The 17,900-nt window shown below is 53.2% G+C and overlaps 1 protein-coding gene across 1 annotated transcript in view; it reads right to left on the bottom strand.

Moving 5' to 3' along the window:
* LOC140402244 (protein FAM98A-like) overlaps positions 1-17,393 on the bottom strand; it is a 28,810-nt gene extending 11,417 nt beyond the window's left edge. Inside the window, exons 1-2 of the mRNA XM_072489873.1 lie at positions 17,357-17,393; positions 13,252-13,332 (exon numbers count right to left, since the gene is read on the bottom strand). Coding sequence (XP_072345974.1) covers positions 13,252-13,332; positions 17,357-17,393 — 118 coding nt within the window. The remainder of the gene's footprint in view (positions 1-13,251; positions 13,333-17,356) is intronic.
* Between the last annotated feature and the right edge of the window lie 507 nt (positions 17,394-17,900).

Raw genomic sequence — 17,900 nt, 5'->3', positions numbered from 1 at the left:
CCCTCCTCCTCTCTCTCTCCCTCCCCCCCCTCTCTCTCTCCCTCCCCCCTCTCTCTCTCTCCCTCCCCCCTCTCTCTCTCTCCCTCCTCCTCTCTCTCTCCCTCCTCCTCTCTCTCTCCCCTCCCTCCCCCCCCTCTCTCTCTCCCTCCCTCTCCCCTCTCTCTCCCTCCTCCTCTCTCTCCCCCCTCTCTCTCCCTCCCCCTCTCTCTCTCCCTCCCCCCCCTCTCTCTCCCTCCCTCCCCCTCTCTCTCTCCCTCCTCCCTCTCTCTCCCTCCTCCCTCTCTCTCCCTCCTCCTCTCTCTCCCCCCCCCTCTCTCTCTCTCTCCCTCCCCCTCTCTCCCTCCCCCCTCTCTCTCCTCCCTCCCCCTCTCTCTCTCTCCCTCCCCCTCTCTCTCTCTCCCTCCCCCTCTCTCTCTCTCCCTCCCCCTCTCTCTCTCTCCCTCCCCCTCTCTCTCTTCCTCCCCCTCTCGCGACCTTCCAATCACCCCGCATTCTCTTTCTCTCTCTCGCTCCCTTTCTTCCCCCTATCGAGCACATTCTCATTCTGACGCTGAATTCATTACAGATATTCAGATATACCTGTGCCCGGAAACCATGGACCCAGAGTCTACTATATATAACCTTCTCCAATTCATTTCTTTAACTTTGTTGTGTCAGTCTGTCTGAGGGTGTGCGTATGTCTGAGTGTGTATGTGTGCGTATGCCTGAGTGTGTGCGGGCGTGAGAGTGTGTGCGGGCGTGAGAGTGTGTGCGGGCGTGAGAGTGAGTGCGGGCGTGAGAGTGAGTGCGGGCGTGAGAGTGAGTGCGGGCGTGAGAGTGAGTGCGGGCGTGAGAGTGAGTGCGGGCGTGAGAGTGAGTGCGGGCGTGAGAGTGAGTGCGGGCGTGAGAGTGAGTGCGGGCGTGAGAGTGAGTGCGGGCGTGAGAGTGAGTGCGGGCGTGAGAGTGAGTGCGGCGTGAGAGTGAGTGCGGGCGTGAGAGTGAGTGCGGGCGTGAGAGTGAGTGCGGGCGTGAGAGTGAGGGCGGGCGTGAGAGTGAGGGCGGGCGTGAGAGTGAGTGCGGGCGTGAGAGTGAGTGCGGGCGTGAGAGTGAGTGCGGGCGTGAGAGTGAGTGCGGGCGTGAGAGTGAGTGCGGGCGTGAGAGTGAGTGCGGGCGTGGGAGTGAGTGCGGGCGTGGGAGTGAGTGCGGGCGTGGGAGTGAGTGCGGGCGTGGGAGTGAGTGCGGGCGTGGGAGTGAGTGCGGGCGTGGGAGTGAGTGCGGGCGTGAGAGTGAGTGAGTGCGGGCGTGAGAGTGAGTGAGTGCGGGCGTGAGAGTGAGTGAGTGCGGGCGTGAGAGTGAGTGAGTGCGGGCGTGAGAGTGAGTGAGGTGCGGGCGTGAGAGTGAGTGAGTGCGGGCGTGAGAGTGAGTGAGTGCGGGCGTGAGAGTGAGTGAGTGCGGGCGTGAGAGTGAGTGAGTGCGGGCGTGAGAGTGAGTGAGTGCGGGCGTGAGAGTGAGTGAGTGCGGGCGTGAGAGTGAGTGAGTGCGGGGCGTGAGAGTGAGTGAGTGCGGGGCGTGAGAGTGAGTGAGTGCGGGCGTGAGAGTGAGTGAGTGCGGGCGTGAGAGTGAGTGAGTGCGGGGCGTGAGAGTGAGTGAGTGCGGGCGTGAGAGTGAGTGAGTGCGGGCGTGAGAGTGAGTGAGTGCGGGCGTGAGAGTGAGTGAGTGCGGGCGTGAGAGTGAGTGAGTGCGGGCGTGAGAGTGAGTGAGTGCGGGCGTGAGAGTGAGTGAGTGCGGGCGTGAGAGTGAGTGAGTGCGGGCGTGAGAGTGAGTGAGTGCGGGCGTGAGAGTGAGTGAGTGCGGGCGTGAGAGTGAGTGAGTGCGGGCTGTGAGAGTGAGTGAGTGCGGGCGTGAGAGTGAGTGAGTGCGGGCGTGAGAGTGAGTGAGTGCGGGCGTGAGAGTGAGTGAGTGCGGGCGTGAGAGTGAGTGAGTGCGGGCGTGAGAGTGAGTGAGTGCGGGCGTGAGAGTGAGTGAGTGCGGGCGTGAGAGTGAGTGAGTGCGGGCGTGAGAGTGAGTGAGTGCGGGCGTGAGAGTGAGTGAGTGCGGGCGTGAGAGTGAGTGAGTGCGGGCGTGAGAGTGAGTGAGTGCGGGCGTGAGAGTGAGTGAGTGCGGGCGTGAGAGTGAGTGAGTGCGGGCGTGAGAGTGAGTGAGTGCGGGCGTGAGAGTGAGTGAGTGCGGGCGTGAGAGTGAGTGAGTGCGGGCGTGAGAGTGAGTGAGTGCGGGCGTGAGAGTGAGTGAGTGCGGGCGTGAGAGTGAGTGAGTGCGGGCGTGAGAGTGAGTGAGTGCGGGCGTGAGAGTGAGTGAGTGAGTGCGGGCGTGAGAGTGAGTGAGTGAGTGCGGGCGTGAGAGTGAGTGAGTGAGTGCGGGCGTGAGAGTGAGTGAGTGAGTGCGGGCGTGAGAGTGAGTGAGTGAGTGCGGGCGTGAGAGTGAGTGAGTGAGTGCGGGCGTGAGAGTGAGTGAGTGAGTGCGGGCGTGAGAGTGAGTGAGTGAGTGCGGGCGTGAGAGTGAGTGAGTGAGTGCGGGCGTGAGAGTGAGTGAGTGAGTGCGGGCGTGAGAGTGAGTGAGTGAGTGCGGGCGTGAGAGTGAGTGAGTGAGTGCGGGCGTGAGAGTGAGTGAGTGAGTGCGGGCGTGAGAGTGAGTGAGTGCGGGCGTGAGAGTGAGTGAGTGAGTGCGGGCGTGAGAGTGAGTGAGTGAGTGCGGGCGTGAGAGTGAGTGAGTGAGTGCGGGCGTGAGAGTGAGTGAGTGAGTGCGGGCGTGAGAGTGAGTGAGTGAGTGCGGGCGTGAGAGTGAGTGAGTGAGTGCGGGCGTGAGAGTGAGTGAGTGAGTGCGGGCGTGAGAGTGAGTGAGTGAGTGCGGGCGTGAGAGTGAGTGAGTGAGTGCGGGCGTGAGAGTGAGTGAGTGAGTGCGGGCGTGAGAGTGAGTGAGTGAGTGCGGGCGTGAGAGTGAGTGAGTGAGTGCGGGCGTGAGAGTGAGTGAGTGAGTGCGGGCGTGAGAGTGAGTGAGTGAGTGCGGGCGTGAGAGTGAGTGAGTGAGTGCGGGCGTGAGAGTGAGTGAGTGAGTGCGGGCGTGAGAGTGAGTGAGTGAGTGCGGGCGTGAGAGTGAGTGAGTGAGTGCGGGCGTGAGAGTGAGTGAGTGAGTGCGGGCGTGAGAGTGAGTGAGTGAGTGCGGGCGTGAGAGTGAGTGAGTGAGTGCGGGCGTGAGAGTGAGTGAGTGAGTGCGGGCGTGAGAGTGAGTGAGTGAGTGCGGGCGTGAGAGTGAGTGAGTGAGTGCGGGCGTGAGAGTGAGTGAGTGAGTGCGGGCGTGAGAGTGAGTGAGTGCGGGCGTGAGAGTGAGTGAGTGCGGGCGTGAGAGTGAGTGAGTGAGTGCGGGCGTGAGAGTGAGTGAGTGAGTGCGGGCGTGAGAGTGAGTGAGTGAGTGCGGGCGTGAGAGTGAGTGAGTGAGTGCGGGCGTGAGAGTGAGTGAGTGAGTGCGGGCGTGAGAGTGAGTGAGTGAGTGCGGGCGTGAGAGTGAGTGAGTGAGTGCGGGCGTGAGAGTGAGTGAGTGAGTGCGGGCGTGAGAGTGAGTGAGTGAGTGCGGGCGTGAGAGTGAGTGAGTGAGTGCGGGCGTGAGAGTGAGTGAGTGAGTGCGGGCGTGAGAGTGAGTGAGTGAGTGCGGGCGTGAGAGTGAGTGAGTGAGTGCGGGCGTGAGAGTGAGTGAGTGAGTGCGGGCGTGAGAGTGAGTGAGTGCGGGCGTGAGAGTGAGTGAGTGCGGGCGTGAGAGTGAGTGAGTGCGGGCGTGAGAGTGAGTGAGTGCGGGCGTGAGAGTGAGTGAGTGCGGGCGTGAGAGTGGGTGCGTGCGGGCGTGAGAGTGGGTGCGTGCGGGCGTGAGAGTGGGTGCGTGCGGGCGTGAGAGTGGGTGAGTGCGGGCGTGAGAGTGGGTGCGGGAGCGGGCGTGAGAGTGGGTGCGGGAGCGGGCGTGAGAGTGGGTGCGGGAGCGGGCGCGGGTGCGGGCGCGGGAGCGGGGGCGGGCGTGAGAGTGGGAGGGGGCACCTGAGCGGGAGGGGGTGGGATTCTCCCCTACCCGGTGGGGCGGGGCGTCCTCCCGGCGAGGAGTGGCGTGAACCACTCCGGCATCGGGCCACCACAAAGGTGCGGAATCCTCCGCTCCTTCACGGGCTAGGCCCGCCCCGGAGTGGTTTGCCCCATGCTGGCCGGCGGGGAAGGGGCTTGGCGCCACGCTAACCGGCGCCGAAGGACCTCCGCCAACCGGCGCCAGTTGGCGCATGCGCGGGAGCGCCAACGTGTGCTGGTGTCATCCTGGCGCATGCGCAGGGGGGGTTCATCTCCGCGTTGGCCATCGCGGAGGACCACAGCGGCCGACGCGGAACAATAGAGTCCCCCCACGGCACAGGCCCGCCCGCGGATCGGTGTGCCCCGATCGCGGGCCAGGCCACCGTGGGGACACCTCTCGGGGCCAGATCCCCCCGCGCCCCCCCCCCCCCCCCCGCCCCCGAGGACCCCGGAGGCCGCTCGCGCAGCCAGGTCCCGCGACCGGCCGAAAACGGGCGGCCACTCGGCCCATCGCGGGCCGGAGAATCGCTGGGGGGGGGCCGCTGCCAGCGGCTGCCGACCGGCGCAACCCGATTCCCGCCCACGCCAAATCCCCGGCGGCGGGGTATTCGGCAGCCGGCCGGGGCGGGATTCACGTTGCCCCCCAGGCGATTCTCCGACCCGGCGGTGGGATCAGAGAATCCCGCCCAGAGTGTGTGTGTGCGAGAGAGAGTGTGTGTGAATGAGAGTGTGTGCCGGAGGGAGACGGTGGTGCAATGGGCAAGGCATCCCCCCCGTCGTGTGTGTGTCAGGGAATCTGCTCCCCGAGGAGATAATTTCCTGTCCCTGGGGACCAGTTCCCCTTTCACCAGGATGGCACGGCTGTGCCTTCTCTCTGAACAGCCTGGTATGTAATGAGCGGATGATGGCCATTTTGTACACGGGGAAAGAGGCAGGGGGTGAAACAGATGGCAATCACTTCATCAATGCTTTTAACAGGGACCTGGTTGATGCAATCATGCTGCGTAGTTCGTACCGCCCGTTACTGCTTATTGGCAGGTTTGCTGGATGGCGCGTCACGTGTTGCGCACGCACACGTGTGTTAAATTATCCACACGTGTTAGGTACCGTCAGACAGGGCTCGGGGAGGTGTCCTGGGGGTTGATTTGGGTTGTGAACGAGCCCATGAGTGAGCAAAACTGCTGGTGTCACACGTCCTTCTTCTAAGAATGGCGAGCGTCAAAGGTGGCCAACTTTGCATTGTGGGTGGTGATGGGCGTCGTTGGTTCAAACAAGGCTCCGGTGCGTAGTGTCATGGCACCTGGTTCCAGGCCAGTGTTGGCCTGTAGCCTTATGGGGGCGAGGGGAAAAGCCTGAACTTCGAGTGTGTTGGGGGGCCGGGGGTGGGGGGGGGGGGGGGGGGGGGAGGAGCTATCATTGTGAATGTGTCACCTTTGACCTGTGGAGCTTCAACAAATGGGGCCAAAGGTTTCCCTAGCCCCAAATGGGTGGTAAAATTGGCAGGAAGCCTGTTGGCCTGTTGTGTAGAGCCGGGAGGTATCACCCACCCAGGTGCGAAGCCTCGCCCAGTTGATCAGCAGCCGCTGCGGCGATGGAAACTGGCCGGACGGGGTGGTCCCAGCCATGTGTACAGAGCCTGGGACAATCAGGAGTCCGGACGCGGTTCCTTGGTGTGAAGGGTGTGAAGGGTGACCAGATACCCCTGGGAGCCCCATGTCAAAATGCCCACAGAGATGGAGAGTGGTCCCTCCACATCCCCCGCACCCCCCCCCCCCCCAACTCCAAACCACCCCCACTCCCCTTACAAACCCAAACTCCCCCCATGGGGGGGGAGGGGGCTAAGAATCTGTTTGTCTGCTCCTGATGGCATCCTTGCGAGAATGCTGGGTAACCAACGAGGTTAATTAACCCCCGATGTGTCGGTCGGCGACCCAATCACCTTCTGCCTGTTTTGCCTTGAAAACGACCACCAGGGGGCGTGCGTGCGTGGCTGAGCCCCAGCATTAAACCTCGGCCAATGAGACACATTTCTGCATTATGATACCAATTAACAGTTTGCTTCTGCCGTTAAAGGAATTTGTTTTGGGGGGTTTTCAGTATTTATTTAAACCTCAACGACTGGACACCCCGTGGCGTTGCTCATGGATAGTGCGGTTTGCGAAGTGCCGCTGAGGGCGGGCTGCGTTTTAACAAGGACTGCCCCTTTAAGACGACACTCCAAATTCGTTCTGTGGGGCAGTGGACCCAGTCAGAGCTAGTCCTGGCCCAACCGGAGTCCAATCCGATTCGACCTTCAATTCTTGAAATCAATTCCATTCACTGCTAACCTGTCCTAACGTTTAACTGCTCAGTGTTAATATTCCGTACCATTAAAATAAAAATATTGTTAATATTTGTTTTTAATATCAAATAATCATTCAAGTATTAGTGCTTTATTTTAATACTCAGCATTAATACTGTGAGGTCCACGGTGCTCCGCTAGCAACGTACTTATTGTTCTTTTTTTACCCATTCAGGGGGTTGTGGACATCGCTGGGCTGGACCAGCATGTGTTGCCCTTGAACTGAGTACTTTTCTCAGCCATTCCAGAGGGGCAGTTAAGAGTCGCCGCATTGCTGTGGTCTGGAGTCACATGTAGGCCAGACCGGGGTAAGGACAGCAGATTTCCTTCCCTAAAGGGGACATTAGTGAACCTGATGGGTTTTAACGACAATCGACAATGGGTTACACGGTCGTCATCATCAAAGAACAAAGAAAAGTACAGCATAGGAACAGGCCCTCGGCCCTCCAGGCCTGTGCCGATCAAGCTGCCTGTCTACACCAAAACCTTCAACGCTTCCGGGGTCCGTATCCCTCTATTCCCATCCTATTCATGTATTTGTCAAGATGCCCCTTAAACGTCACTATCGTCCCTGCTTCCACCACCTCCTCCGGCAGCGAGTTCCAGGCACTCACCACCCTCTGTGTAAAAAACGTCCCTCGCAAATCTCCTCTAAACGTTGCCCCTCGCACCTTAAACCTAGTAATTTGACTCTTCCACCCTGGGAAAAAGCTTCTAACTATCCACTCTGTCCATGCCCCTCATAATTTTGTAGATTCTATCAGGTCGCCCCTCAACCTCCGTCGCTCCAATGGGAACAAACGAGTTTATCCAACCTCCCCTCGTTGCTAATGCCCTCCATACCAGGCAACATCCTGGTAAACCTCTTCTGTACCCTCTCTAAAGCCTCCCCATCCTTCTGGTAGTGTGGCGACCAGAATTGAACACTACATAAGTGAGGCCTAACTAAGGTCCTATACAGCTGCAGCATGACTTGCCAATTCTATACTCAATGCCCCGGCCAATGAAGGCAAACATGTCCTATGCCTTCTTGACTAGCTTCTCCACCTGCATGCCACCTTTCAGTGACCTGTAGACCTGGACACCCAAATCCCTCTGCGCTGTCAATATTCTTAAGTGTTCTGCCACCTGTATTAGACATTCCAAAATGCATTACCTCACATTTGTCCAGATTAAACTCCGTCTCTCCACACAAGTCTGCAACCGATCTAAATCTTGCTGTATCCTCTGACAGTCCTCATCGCTATCCGCAATTCCACAACCATTGTGTTGTCTGTAAACTTGCTAATCAGACCAGTTACATTTTCCTCCAAATCATTTTTTATATATATATATTGCAAACAACAGAGGCCCCAGCACTGATGTCGCAGAACACCACTAGTCACACAACCCTCCATTCAGAAAAGCACATCCCCAATTGACAATGTTCCCCATTTAGACTTGTAATTCCAGGGTTTTCTTCATTGATTCTCTGTCTCCGGTGACAATACCGCTATCCCACTGCCTCCTCTTGTGGTATAATGCAGAGTGAGATGTCTCAGAATCTTGCAATCCCCATCTATCTGGTAGTGAGCATTCTGGGTCCTCAGGACTTGCATTTATCTAGTTTACAATGGAGTTTCTAGAAATTTCTAGACTGCAATAGGGGCCACAGTACCATTGATGGCAGGGCCTCTCGTTAACAAGATCTCAATTACACATTACCCCCATCCGGGGCAAACTAACGCAAACTCCCGGGATTCTGTTCCCTGCTCTTTAGTCTCATTGTTCATTTGTTGGGTTTGACACTTGGCCACAAAAGAATCCCCGTGAGAACGATTGGCACTATAACTAGGCCTTAAAACGTGTCAGGAGAAGATCTACTCTCCGATTGGATCATGGACGCCAGGATGAACTGGCCCGGGATTATTTTGAGTTCCCTTCGACTGGCCAAGCGGTTTTAAGGGGTTTTCAGAGTTCTCCCGAGATGCAACGGGCATTATTCCCCTGGGGAGAACTTCCAACTCGGGATTGGGCCCGCTGGCTGAAGTTCACTTTTAGAGAAGTTAAAAGACGCGTGTGTTTTTTTGACCGAGGATATATTTCTTTCAAGTGGGCTGACAGCATATTTTGCAGATCTCAACTCTACTGAGCACTGATTGGGTGAACTTTGAAAGCCTTTCGACCCCATTCCCTGTCGATTTCTTTTTCAACATCTTCTATCTTATAAGGATGTTGAATTCATTTTTGGTCAGATTGCCTGTCCCTGACTGAGCGCGTTTCTTCCCTGTCGTGATGATGTTTTATATTATTTTTTCACTCAGGCCGAGGAGCATTTTAGTATCTTAGAATCACCGCGGTGCCAAGGAGGCCATTCGGCCCTTCGAGTCTGCGTCGACCCTTCCAAAGACCACCCCACCTTGGCCCAAACCCCTTCCATGTAACACCAGCCTAAGCGGCAATTCTAACATGGCCAATCCCCCTAACCCGCACATCTTTTGACAGTAAGGGGCAATTTTAGCGTGGCCAATCCACCTAACCACATCTTTGGACTGTGGGAGGAAACCGGAGCACCCAAAGGAAACCCACACAGACACGGGGAGAACGTGCAAACTCTGCACAGCCAGTCACCCGAGGTCAGAATCGAACCCGGGTCCTTGGAGCTGTGAGGCAGCCGTGTTAACCACTGTGCTATTGTACTGCGCCATCCTGCCCAGAAACAATATTTTGACCCAAGTACTTACATTTTGGTGTTTTTGATTTTTGTTAAGAGTGTTCCTTTAGAGGAGCTGTTAATTGGTTATATTTGTTCATTACTAAATTTGTTTAATTGGTACACGAGAGAGAGTATTTTTGCGGTCGCTGATGATCAATCTGCAATGTATCGTGTTGCCATTAAAATCCCACATGATCAATTTAGAGGCGCGGGGAAATGCTCTGGGACTCCGGGTTCGAATCCCACCAGGGGAGATGGTAAAATTTGAATTCAATAACAATCTGGAATTAAAAGTCCAGTGATGACCATGAAACCATTGCCGATTGTCGTAAAAACCCATCTGGTTCACTAATGTCCCCTTTCGGGAGGGAAATCTGCTGTCCTTACCCGGTCTGGCCTACAGGTGACTCCAGACCCACAGCAATGTGGTCCTTGAACTGAGGGGCAGTTAGGGGCGGGCCACAAATGCAGGCGCGGCACCGCCCAGCGATGCCCGCATGAGCAAATAAAAAAACAAAATAAATAACCCCCTCCTCAATCATATTTTATAAACAAGACGTCGACCCCTGTTGGTTTATGTTTGAAAAAGAAAAAAAACAACACACTTGGAGCTGGTCGTTGGGATTCCCTGTTCCCGCCCTGGGTTTCCCGGCGCCGTGGGGGGCTTCCATTGACAATCCCATTGACAAGCGGGGGGGGAGTAGAGAATCCCATCGCCAACGAACAGTGCGCCACTGAGAAACGCGCGGCTGGGGGGCCGGAGAACCCTGCCCAATGATTTGTGTTTCCCTCTTGAGACAATCGTGTTGGCATGACGACCTGAGATACATTTTCAAATATGTTTTAATTCCGGTTCTCCTGCAAGCACTGGAGTCCATCCTCCTCGTCCTTCTCCTCCTCCATGACCTCCTCATTCTCCTCATCTTCATCTTCCTCCTTGCCCTCATTCTCCTCCTCCTCGCCTTCATTCTCCTCTCCCTTGCCGTCCGTGACCTGCTACTTGACCACCTCCTCCTCTTCCTCATCCACCTCCTCAGTCTTCTCCTTGTCTTCACCCTCGTCCTCCTACTCATCCTCCTCATTCTCCTCCTCATTCATCGCCTTCTCTTCACCCTCTTCACCCTCCTCATCCTCTTCGCCATCCTCCTCATCAACCTCCTCCTCATCCTCTTCCTCATTATCCGCCTCGTCGTCATCCTCATCCTCCTACTCGTCCTCCTGCTCAACCTCCTCCTCTTCCTCATCCTCCTCCTCAACTTCATCCTCCTCCTCCTTGACCTCCCCCTCGTCTTCCTCATCATCCTCCTCCTCCTCGACGTCCTCCTTTTTGGACTCGACAGCGGCGTGCTATTTGAGTTCGTACTTTAATAATCAAATTAACACAGAAGAAGTGGCTTCTGTTGAAGTCAATGATGGTAAATGAAGGCGGAATAATACAGCGGCTTGTCTTTTACCTTCAGCAAGTTTATTCTACCTCCAGCCCAGAAGAGATACAAACTCCTTCTGGTTCCCCCACCCCAGCTGTGTTCCCCCCTTTTTGGAAGTGGAGCCGGCAGCCATCGCCCATCTTTAATAAGGCAATTAGCTTAAATGCCCCAGCACTCACTTGCTGACACATTGACAACCTGCACTATTCGAGTTTGTTCAAACCAAACCGGATATGTTTTTTTCAAGTTTCCTGGGGCTTTCAGAAAACGAGCAGTCGGAAAAGAAAAGGCGCGATGCTTCTGTTCCCCCCTGAAAGAGGAATGACTCGATCTAAGCGTCTCTGGCGACAGTGGCAACGTGCCAACCATTGGTCTCTTGCGCGGGAATATTTAATATTTATTTCTGATTTATTTTTACCTCAGGCATCAGCTGCTACGCTACCTGTTTTATTTATTTTATGCCTTTTGTTCTGTGCCATGTAAAGACATGGTGCTTCAATCGAATGTTTATCTTTCACATTTGTAAGTTGTAAATTCTTTATTCTTGGGATGTATATATATTTGAAATAGTGAATATAATTGGAGGGGAGGCTGTATAGAATCTTCCAGTGCGCCCAAGGACGCCATTCTGCCCATCGTGCCTGTGCTAGGTCTTTGGAAGAGTTATCCTATCGATCCCATTCTCACCATTTCCCGTTCTTTATCCGCCACCTTTTTTCCTCTCATTTTATTTTGGCTTAACCCCGTTTGCGGTTCATCGTTTTCCCCCTTTCTGGGTGAGCTGTACGCTGACGTGTTCTTCAACTAGAGAGGAGGAGGTTCCGTGGGTTGCCTCAGCCCTTTCTCAACAATTGGGCGTGGGGGGGGGCTCCGTTTGGAAGGGGTGAGACTGTTGGGAGGCAGCGGTCAGAAATAGTCCACCCCGACCGGGGCGGGGGGGGGGGTTATTTTCCACGTTGTGACGGGTTTTGGCTGAGGGAGGAATGTTGGCCAGGCACACCTGGCAAGCTCCCTTAGCCCACCCCACCTGTTTTCCAATCACACTATGGGATCATGTGGCCTTTGCATGTTTCACATTCCTCTCCAAGGACGGCACCTCTGACAATGCAGCACTCTCTCAGTGTCGGCCCTAGAGACAATCAGACACTGCCGTGTGGTGGGGGAGGGGGAGGGCCCAAAACCACAAGTTTCAAAGCCAAGCTACCAATGTTAGTTGTCCCCACAATGTAATTGCAACATTGTGTATTAGATTACAGTGAGTTAATGTTCGACCATTATCCTTGAACTGGGGGTAATGACTTCATTGCCAGGGCTCAGTGGGTAACACGCTTTCCCTTGAGCCAGATGATTCTGGGTTCAACTCCCACCTCAGCGACTTGGGCACATGATCATTTTTAAAAAGTTTGTTCATGGGATGTGGGCGTTGCTGGCTGGGCCGGCATTTATTGCCCCTCCCTGAGGGCATTTAAGAGTCAACCACATTGCTGTGGGTCTGGAGTCACATGTAGGCCAGACCGGGTAAGGACGGCAGATTTCCTTCCCTAAAGGACATTAGTGAACCAGATGGCTTTTTACGACAATCCGCATTAGATTTTTAATTCCAGATGTTCATTGAATTCAGATTTTACCATCTGCCGTGGTGGGATTCGAACCCTTTGTCCCCAGAGCATTATTACCCTGGGTCTCTGGATTACTAGTCCAGTGACAATGCCACTGCCTCCTCCCAAGGCCGGCACTTTCTGTACTCTACTGAGGGAGTGCTGTCTTTCAAGTGTGGCCTCAAGCAAAGGCCCCAAATGGCCTAGCGGGTGGATGTCAAGCATCGTCCTGGCGCTAGTCTGGAGAAGAGCAGGGTGTGTCCTCCTAGTGTCCTGACCAATCCAATCAATGCACTAAAACTCTAGCCATTATCGCGTAGCTGTGTGTGGGAGGTTGCGGAGCATGTATTGGCCTGAATTACAACAGTAACTGCACTACAAAAGTTTCCCGTTGGCTGTCAGCACTTTGGGACGTTCCCGGGGTTTGGGAAAGTTGCTATGTAAATGCAGCAGTTCTGTTTCTTTCAAAGGAGCGTTCATCAACCAAAGCCAAGGGTGGGTTTTGTGCACCTGCCCCACACAGTCAAAGGGAAGCCTTTAGAAAGAGCAGCAGTGAGAAATGCGACGGGTAAATGGACAGCATTAAGCAACAACAACTGGCTGCATTTATGTAGCACTGGCAACATCAGCTTCACGATGTGACCGAGATTGACACAGAGCCGCGTAGGGAGATAATCGGACAGGCGGCCACGAACTTGGTCAAAGATGTGGGTTTTAGTGACTGTTCTCCAAGGAGAGGAGAGAAACTGAGGGGGAGAATTCGGCAGCTTAGGGCGAAGGGGTACATTTACTGCTCCTTGGCTTAATCCGCGAGGTTGGGAAGGAGTGGGCAAGAGAGAGTAAGCAAACCGGGGAGTTGCCCAGATATTGGCACCTAGTGCAACCAACCAAAAACAGGCTTGCGTGCCCTGCGCTCATGGGTAAGTCTGGAATGATATCCTCCCACATTTCGTAAGGCTGGGACAGACAGGTCTTTGGTCTCTCGGAGAATTAAGGGATGTGGGGAGCAGGCAGGAAAGTGGAGCTGAAGATCACGATCAGCCAGGACAGCATTGGAACGGCAGAGCAGATTCGATGGGCCGAATGGTCTCCTGCTGCTCCTATTTTTTACGTTCTTGGCCCCAATTGTTGATTCCAATGATTCCAAGCCTCTGATTAGTATCAATTTCACTCGACTGCAGCTCCAGAAACGCTGTAGATTTGAGAAAGAGTCTTCAGACTCGAAACGTTAACTCTTTTCTCTCCCGACAGATGTTGACAGGCCTGCTGAGATTTTCCAGCATTTTCTCTTTCGTTACAGAAACGCTGTGTTGGTAATGTGTGTGTGCATGATTATGTGTGCGCGCGCGCGTGCATGCTGGTATATGAGTGATCGTGGACATGCTTAAGTGCGAGTGTGCGTGTTTGTTGAGACGTGCATATGTGTGCGTTGCTCGTGTGTGTGTTTCTGTGCATGGAGGCTAGCAAAGGGCTCTTAGTCCAGATGAAATTCCGATGTCTGATCCCAATGATTGAGGGTCAACAGTGCGGCCTAGTATTGAGGCCCATTCTGTCTGTGGAGCTGGGCGTTCCTCCGGGAATTGAATCTCACTGTGGAGACTTGGGAGTGGAACCAGTCACGTGTGTTGTAAGCTTCCTGTCAGTGGGCAGTGAGCAGTGATTGGACAGTGTGATTACAGAGCCCTGGACCCTGTGGGGATTGGATGTTCACTCTGCAATCGCTGGACCACTTTCGACAAAGAATTTAATCGGTGATTTATCCCGGCAATATTCAGCGTCAGGCGAAACAGTGTTCACTCCCACTGAGCTCTTGGCTACACCATTCGGATAATTATATCTCCAGTTAACAGACTGTTAAACACCAAATCATGATGCTCAATTATTACAGGGGTATCCATTGGTTTGTGCTTTTATGGGTGTGTGGTATATTATTGATCTATCTGCTGAAATTTCCTCATTGTGAAGTGCGAAGGCAACATTAATGCTCGAGACTTGCTTCCTTCTCATCTCGCTCCCCTTACTGCTTCACACCCTCTTATTCCGTCTCCCACAAGCCACTCTCGCTACATCTCCCGACCCCAACCAAAGGTTCCCTTCAAATTCCAGTTGGGCTTATTCGCTGCTATCTCAGACGTATGTTGCCTCATTCTGGCTTTTTACATGGGATGTGTGCTGGGCCATCATTTATTTCCCATCGCACCTCAGTGGCGCGCTCGACCGTTTAGTCAACCGCGTCGCCAAGGGCCTGGGGTCACACGTAGGCCAGGCCAGGTAAGGATGGCAGATTTCCTGCCCTAAAGGCTCATTGGTGAACCAGATGGGTTTTTTTACGACTTGATTAGACTTTTAATTCCAGATTTTTAAAAATTCAATTCAAATTCCACCATCTGCCGCGGTGGGATTTGAACCGGGGGTCCGAGTGGGTCACTGGACTTTTAGTCAGCGACAATACCACTATGCTATCGCCATCACCATCCTCTCTAGCCTACTGAACCCATCCATAGTCTTAAAACCTCCATCAGGTTCCCCCTTCATCTTTCTCCTTTCCAGAGAAAAGAATTGCACTATTCAATCTATTCTGACTCTATTACCCTCTCTGTTTTGGTATCATCCCAATAAATCTTTCCTTTGTTTGCACCTTCTCGGTGCCTCTGTATCCTTAATTGGGACAGGAGTCGGCCATTTTGTCCGAGACGCTCCATCTTTCAGTTGGATCACGGAGCTCAGAACTGTTAACGGTTCTCCGAGTGAGGTCTGGCGAAGGTTATCCACAACACCAACATAACATCGCTGCCTCTGGAAATAAACCTCACTGTATTGGTTGCTTTTTTCGTCCATCATCGTTCCTGTATGCTTCTGCACCTGAGTGTCCCTCCCTTAGAATCATACAACACAGGAGGAAGCCATTCAGCCCATTGGCCATCTTCCTCCGTCCCATTTAGACCCCTAATCTCTAAGCAGTGCATGACCTCCTTATTCTTCTGACAAAAATATACCGCCTCACACTTAATTGTATCGAAGCTAAATTGCCAGTTATACACCCGTTTTGCACATTTATAAATGTGTTCTTTCCGAACCTTTTCATCTTCCCCTTCAGAGCTCTCTCTTTTGTTTGCCTTTTACATAAGTTTCAATGTTGCTTTATTTATCCGTTGTTGTCATTATTGACTAGCCTGTTCTTGCTTTCACATGGGATACATTTTCCCTGGGCTCTACTGATCACCATCCCGAATGTTTCCCATTGCTATTTTCTCTCTTTTCTGTTAATATGTCCTATTTCCATGCTCATCCCCTTAAAACTCAACATTTTCCCAATTTAATGGTGCGGTCTTTGTCTTACTTACGTCCTGCTCAATCTTCAAACTTATTATGTTGTGATCGCTATTGCCTAGGTGTTCCCCTACCCTTACTTCTCCCATTTTCTCTAGTTTATTTCCCATTACTGGATCCAATCCATCTCTTGGTGGACCTTTTACATACTGGGTCAAAAAGGAGTCTTGTAAACAAAGCTTCATTCCGCACATACCTTTAGCAAGGATTACTTGTCAGTTTATTTCCAATTAGTTAAAATCTCCCATGATTTTTATTTCATGTTCTTCATTCATTTTAGATATTTCTTTCTCCACCTTCCTCCACTGTTGAGTGGCCTGGAGTACATTCCTATTATTTAACCCCTTAAGTTTGATCTCAATTGAAATTCCTAGAATCCCTATAGTGCAGAAGGAGGCCATTCAGCCCATCAGGTCTGCACCGGTTCTCTGAAAGAACACCCTACCTAGGCCCTGTCTGCCGCCCTATCTCCGTAACCCCGCCTAACCTGCACATCTTTGGACTGTGGGAGGAAACCGGAGGAAACCCACGCCAGACACGGGGAGAACATGCAAACCTCACACAGAGTCACCCTAGGCGAAGAGTGAACCCGGGACACTGCCATTGTGAGGCAGCAGTGCTCTGGTTTCCTCCCACAAGTCCTGGAAGGCGTGCTTGTTAGGTCATTTGGACATTCTGAATTCTCCCTCCGAACAGGGGCCGGAATGTGGCGACTAGGGGCTTTTCACAGTAACTTCATTGCAATGTTAATGTAAGCCTACTTGTGACAATAAAGATTATTATTAATCTCGCCTTCCTGTACCTAGTCCATAGCACTGTAGTTTACAGCACTTAAGGCACAGATCCAGGTACCTTATAAAAGAGTTGAGGGTCTCGGCCTCCACCACCAACTTGGGCAGTGAATTCCAGACTCCCACGACCCTATGTGTAAAAAAAGGTCTTCCTCATTTCTCCTTCTTTCTCCTTTTCTATCTCTCCTCACACGCAATATTCAGCTCTTCCCTGTACATAACTTCAGTTAACGTATATCAGTTCGTCCAATGGCATCTGGATTCTCATTCAAGTTGCCTCCAGTTGCCTTTATATTTCTGACGCTGTCAAAACCAAGGGCACCGTCCTCCCCGTTTGACAATCTCTTTATTTTTTGCTTTACTGTTTTTGTTCCTGTCTGTGTCACCTTTTTTCTTTAACTTTGTTTGAATCTTTTGCCCTCAGATTTTCACCAGATCTTGCCTGCCCCACCCCACCCCCGCTCCCCCCATCATGGGGTGTTGGCATCGCTGGCCGGACCCAGCGTTTGTTGCCCGTCCCTAGTTGCCCTCGAACTGAGTGTCTCGCCCAGGGCCATTTCAGAGGATCGCCAAGAGTCAACCACATTGCTGTGGGTCTAGAGTCACACAGAGGCCAGACCGAGTCAGGATGGCAGATTTCCTTCCCTTAAGGGGCGTATTTGAACCAAATGTGTTTTTCCGACAATCGGAGAATCGTTCCGGCGCGGGAAGGAGGCCATTCGGCCCATCGTATCTGCACCGGCCCTCCAAACTAGCTTCGTGACTTAGAGCTATTCCCCTGCCTCTCCCCCCCCCCCCCGCACCTATGCACATTGTATCTATTCAAGTAACCATCTAATGCCTTCTTGAATGCCTCCACATCTGCCCATCCCCTCCATCTGCCCCTCTCCTACTTTGACTCCCTCCTCTTTATTCTGCCTCTCTCCCCATCTCCCTCTCTTTTAAATTTGTTTCTCTTGCTCCCCCCCCCCCCCCCCTTGCTCTTGCTCGTTTGGTCTCTCTCCTCTATTCGAGACTCCCAATCTTTCTGCTTTCCACATTTTCTTCATTGCCTCCTCTTCTCTCTTTCCCTCCTTCAAATTATTTCTCTCTTACCTATCCAGTTCTCTCCATCGGTCTCATTTCCCAACATGTCTCTCCCCCCCCGAATCACACTCTCTGTTTAATCTCATTGTTTTCTCAGCCCTCTCCATTCCTTCCAATCTCAGAATCGTTTCTTCTCTCATTCCTGTATTTCTCCTTTCTATTCTCCCCGCTCTCTTCCTCAAACCACTCCCAATCCCTACCTGTCTCACAATTCCTTTCTACCTTCACTCTATCCCCTCTTTCACATTACGTCCTGCCCGTTCTTCCTGCCTCTTCCTGTTCCACTCCCCATGCTCTCCTCTCTCCTGATACTGTGCCTAAGAGGGCCTTGGCAATTGTGGAATTCCACACGTCGTTCCGTGGTAATGCTTGGTAAGGTGCTGCCACGGTTTACCACTATCTTCTGCAGGTTTTGACTGACCAGCAGCCTCTCCCACACCTATCATCCTCCATAGGTGTGTTGGAAGGTTATACAGGCTGAATCAACCTGTTTGGTCACGTTATAAACACACCTTCCATGGCCACCAAGTCCTGAAGTGGGACTTAAAGCCAA

The sequence above is a fragment of the Scyliorhinus torazame genome, chromosome 25, assembly GCF_047496885.1.
Source record: "Scyliorhinus torazame isolate Kashiwa2021f chromosome 25, sScyTor2.1, whole genome shotgun sequence".
Taxonomy (NCBI): domain Eukaryota; kingdom Metazoa; phylum Chordata; class Chondrichthyes; order Carcharhiniformes; family Scyliorhinidae; genus Scyliorhinus; species Scyliorhinus torazame.
The sequence above is the reverse complement of the archived record's forward strand: the minus strand, read 5'-3'. Positions and strand labels throughout refer to the sequence as shown.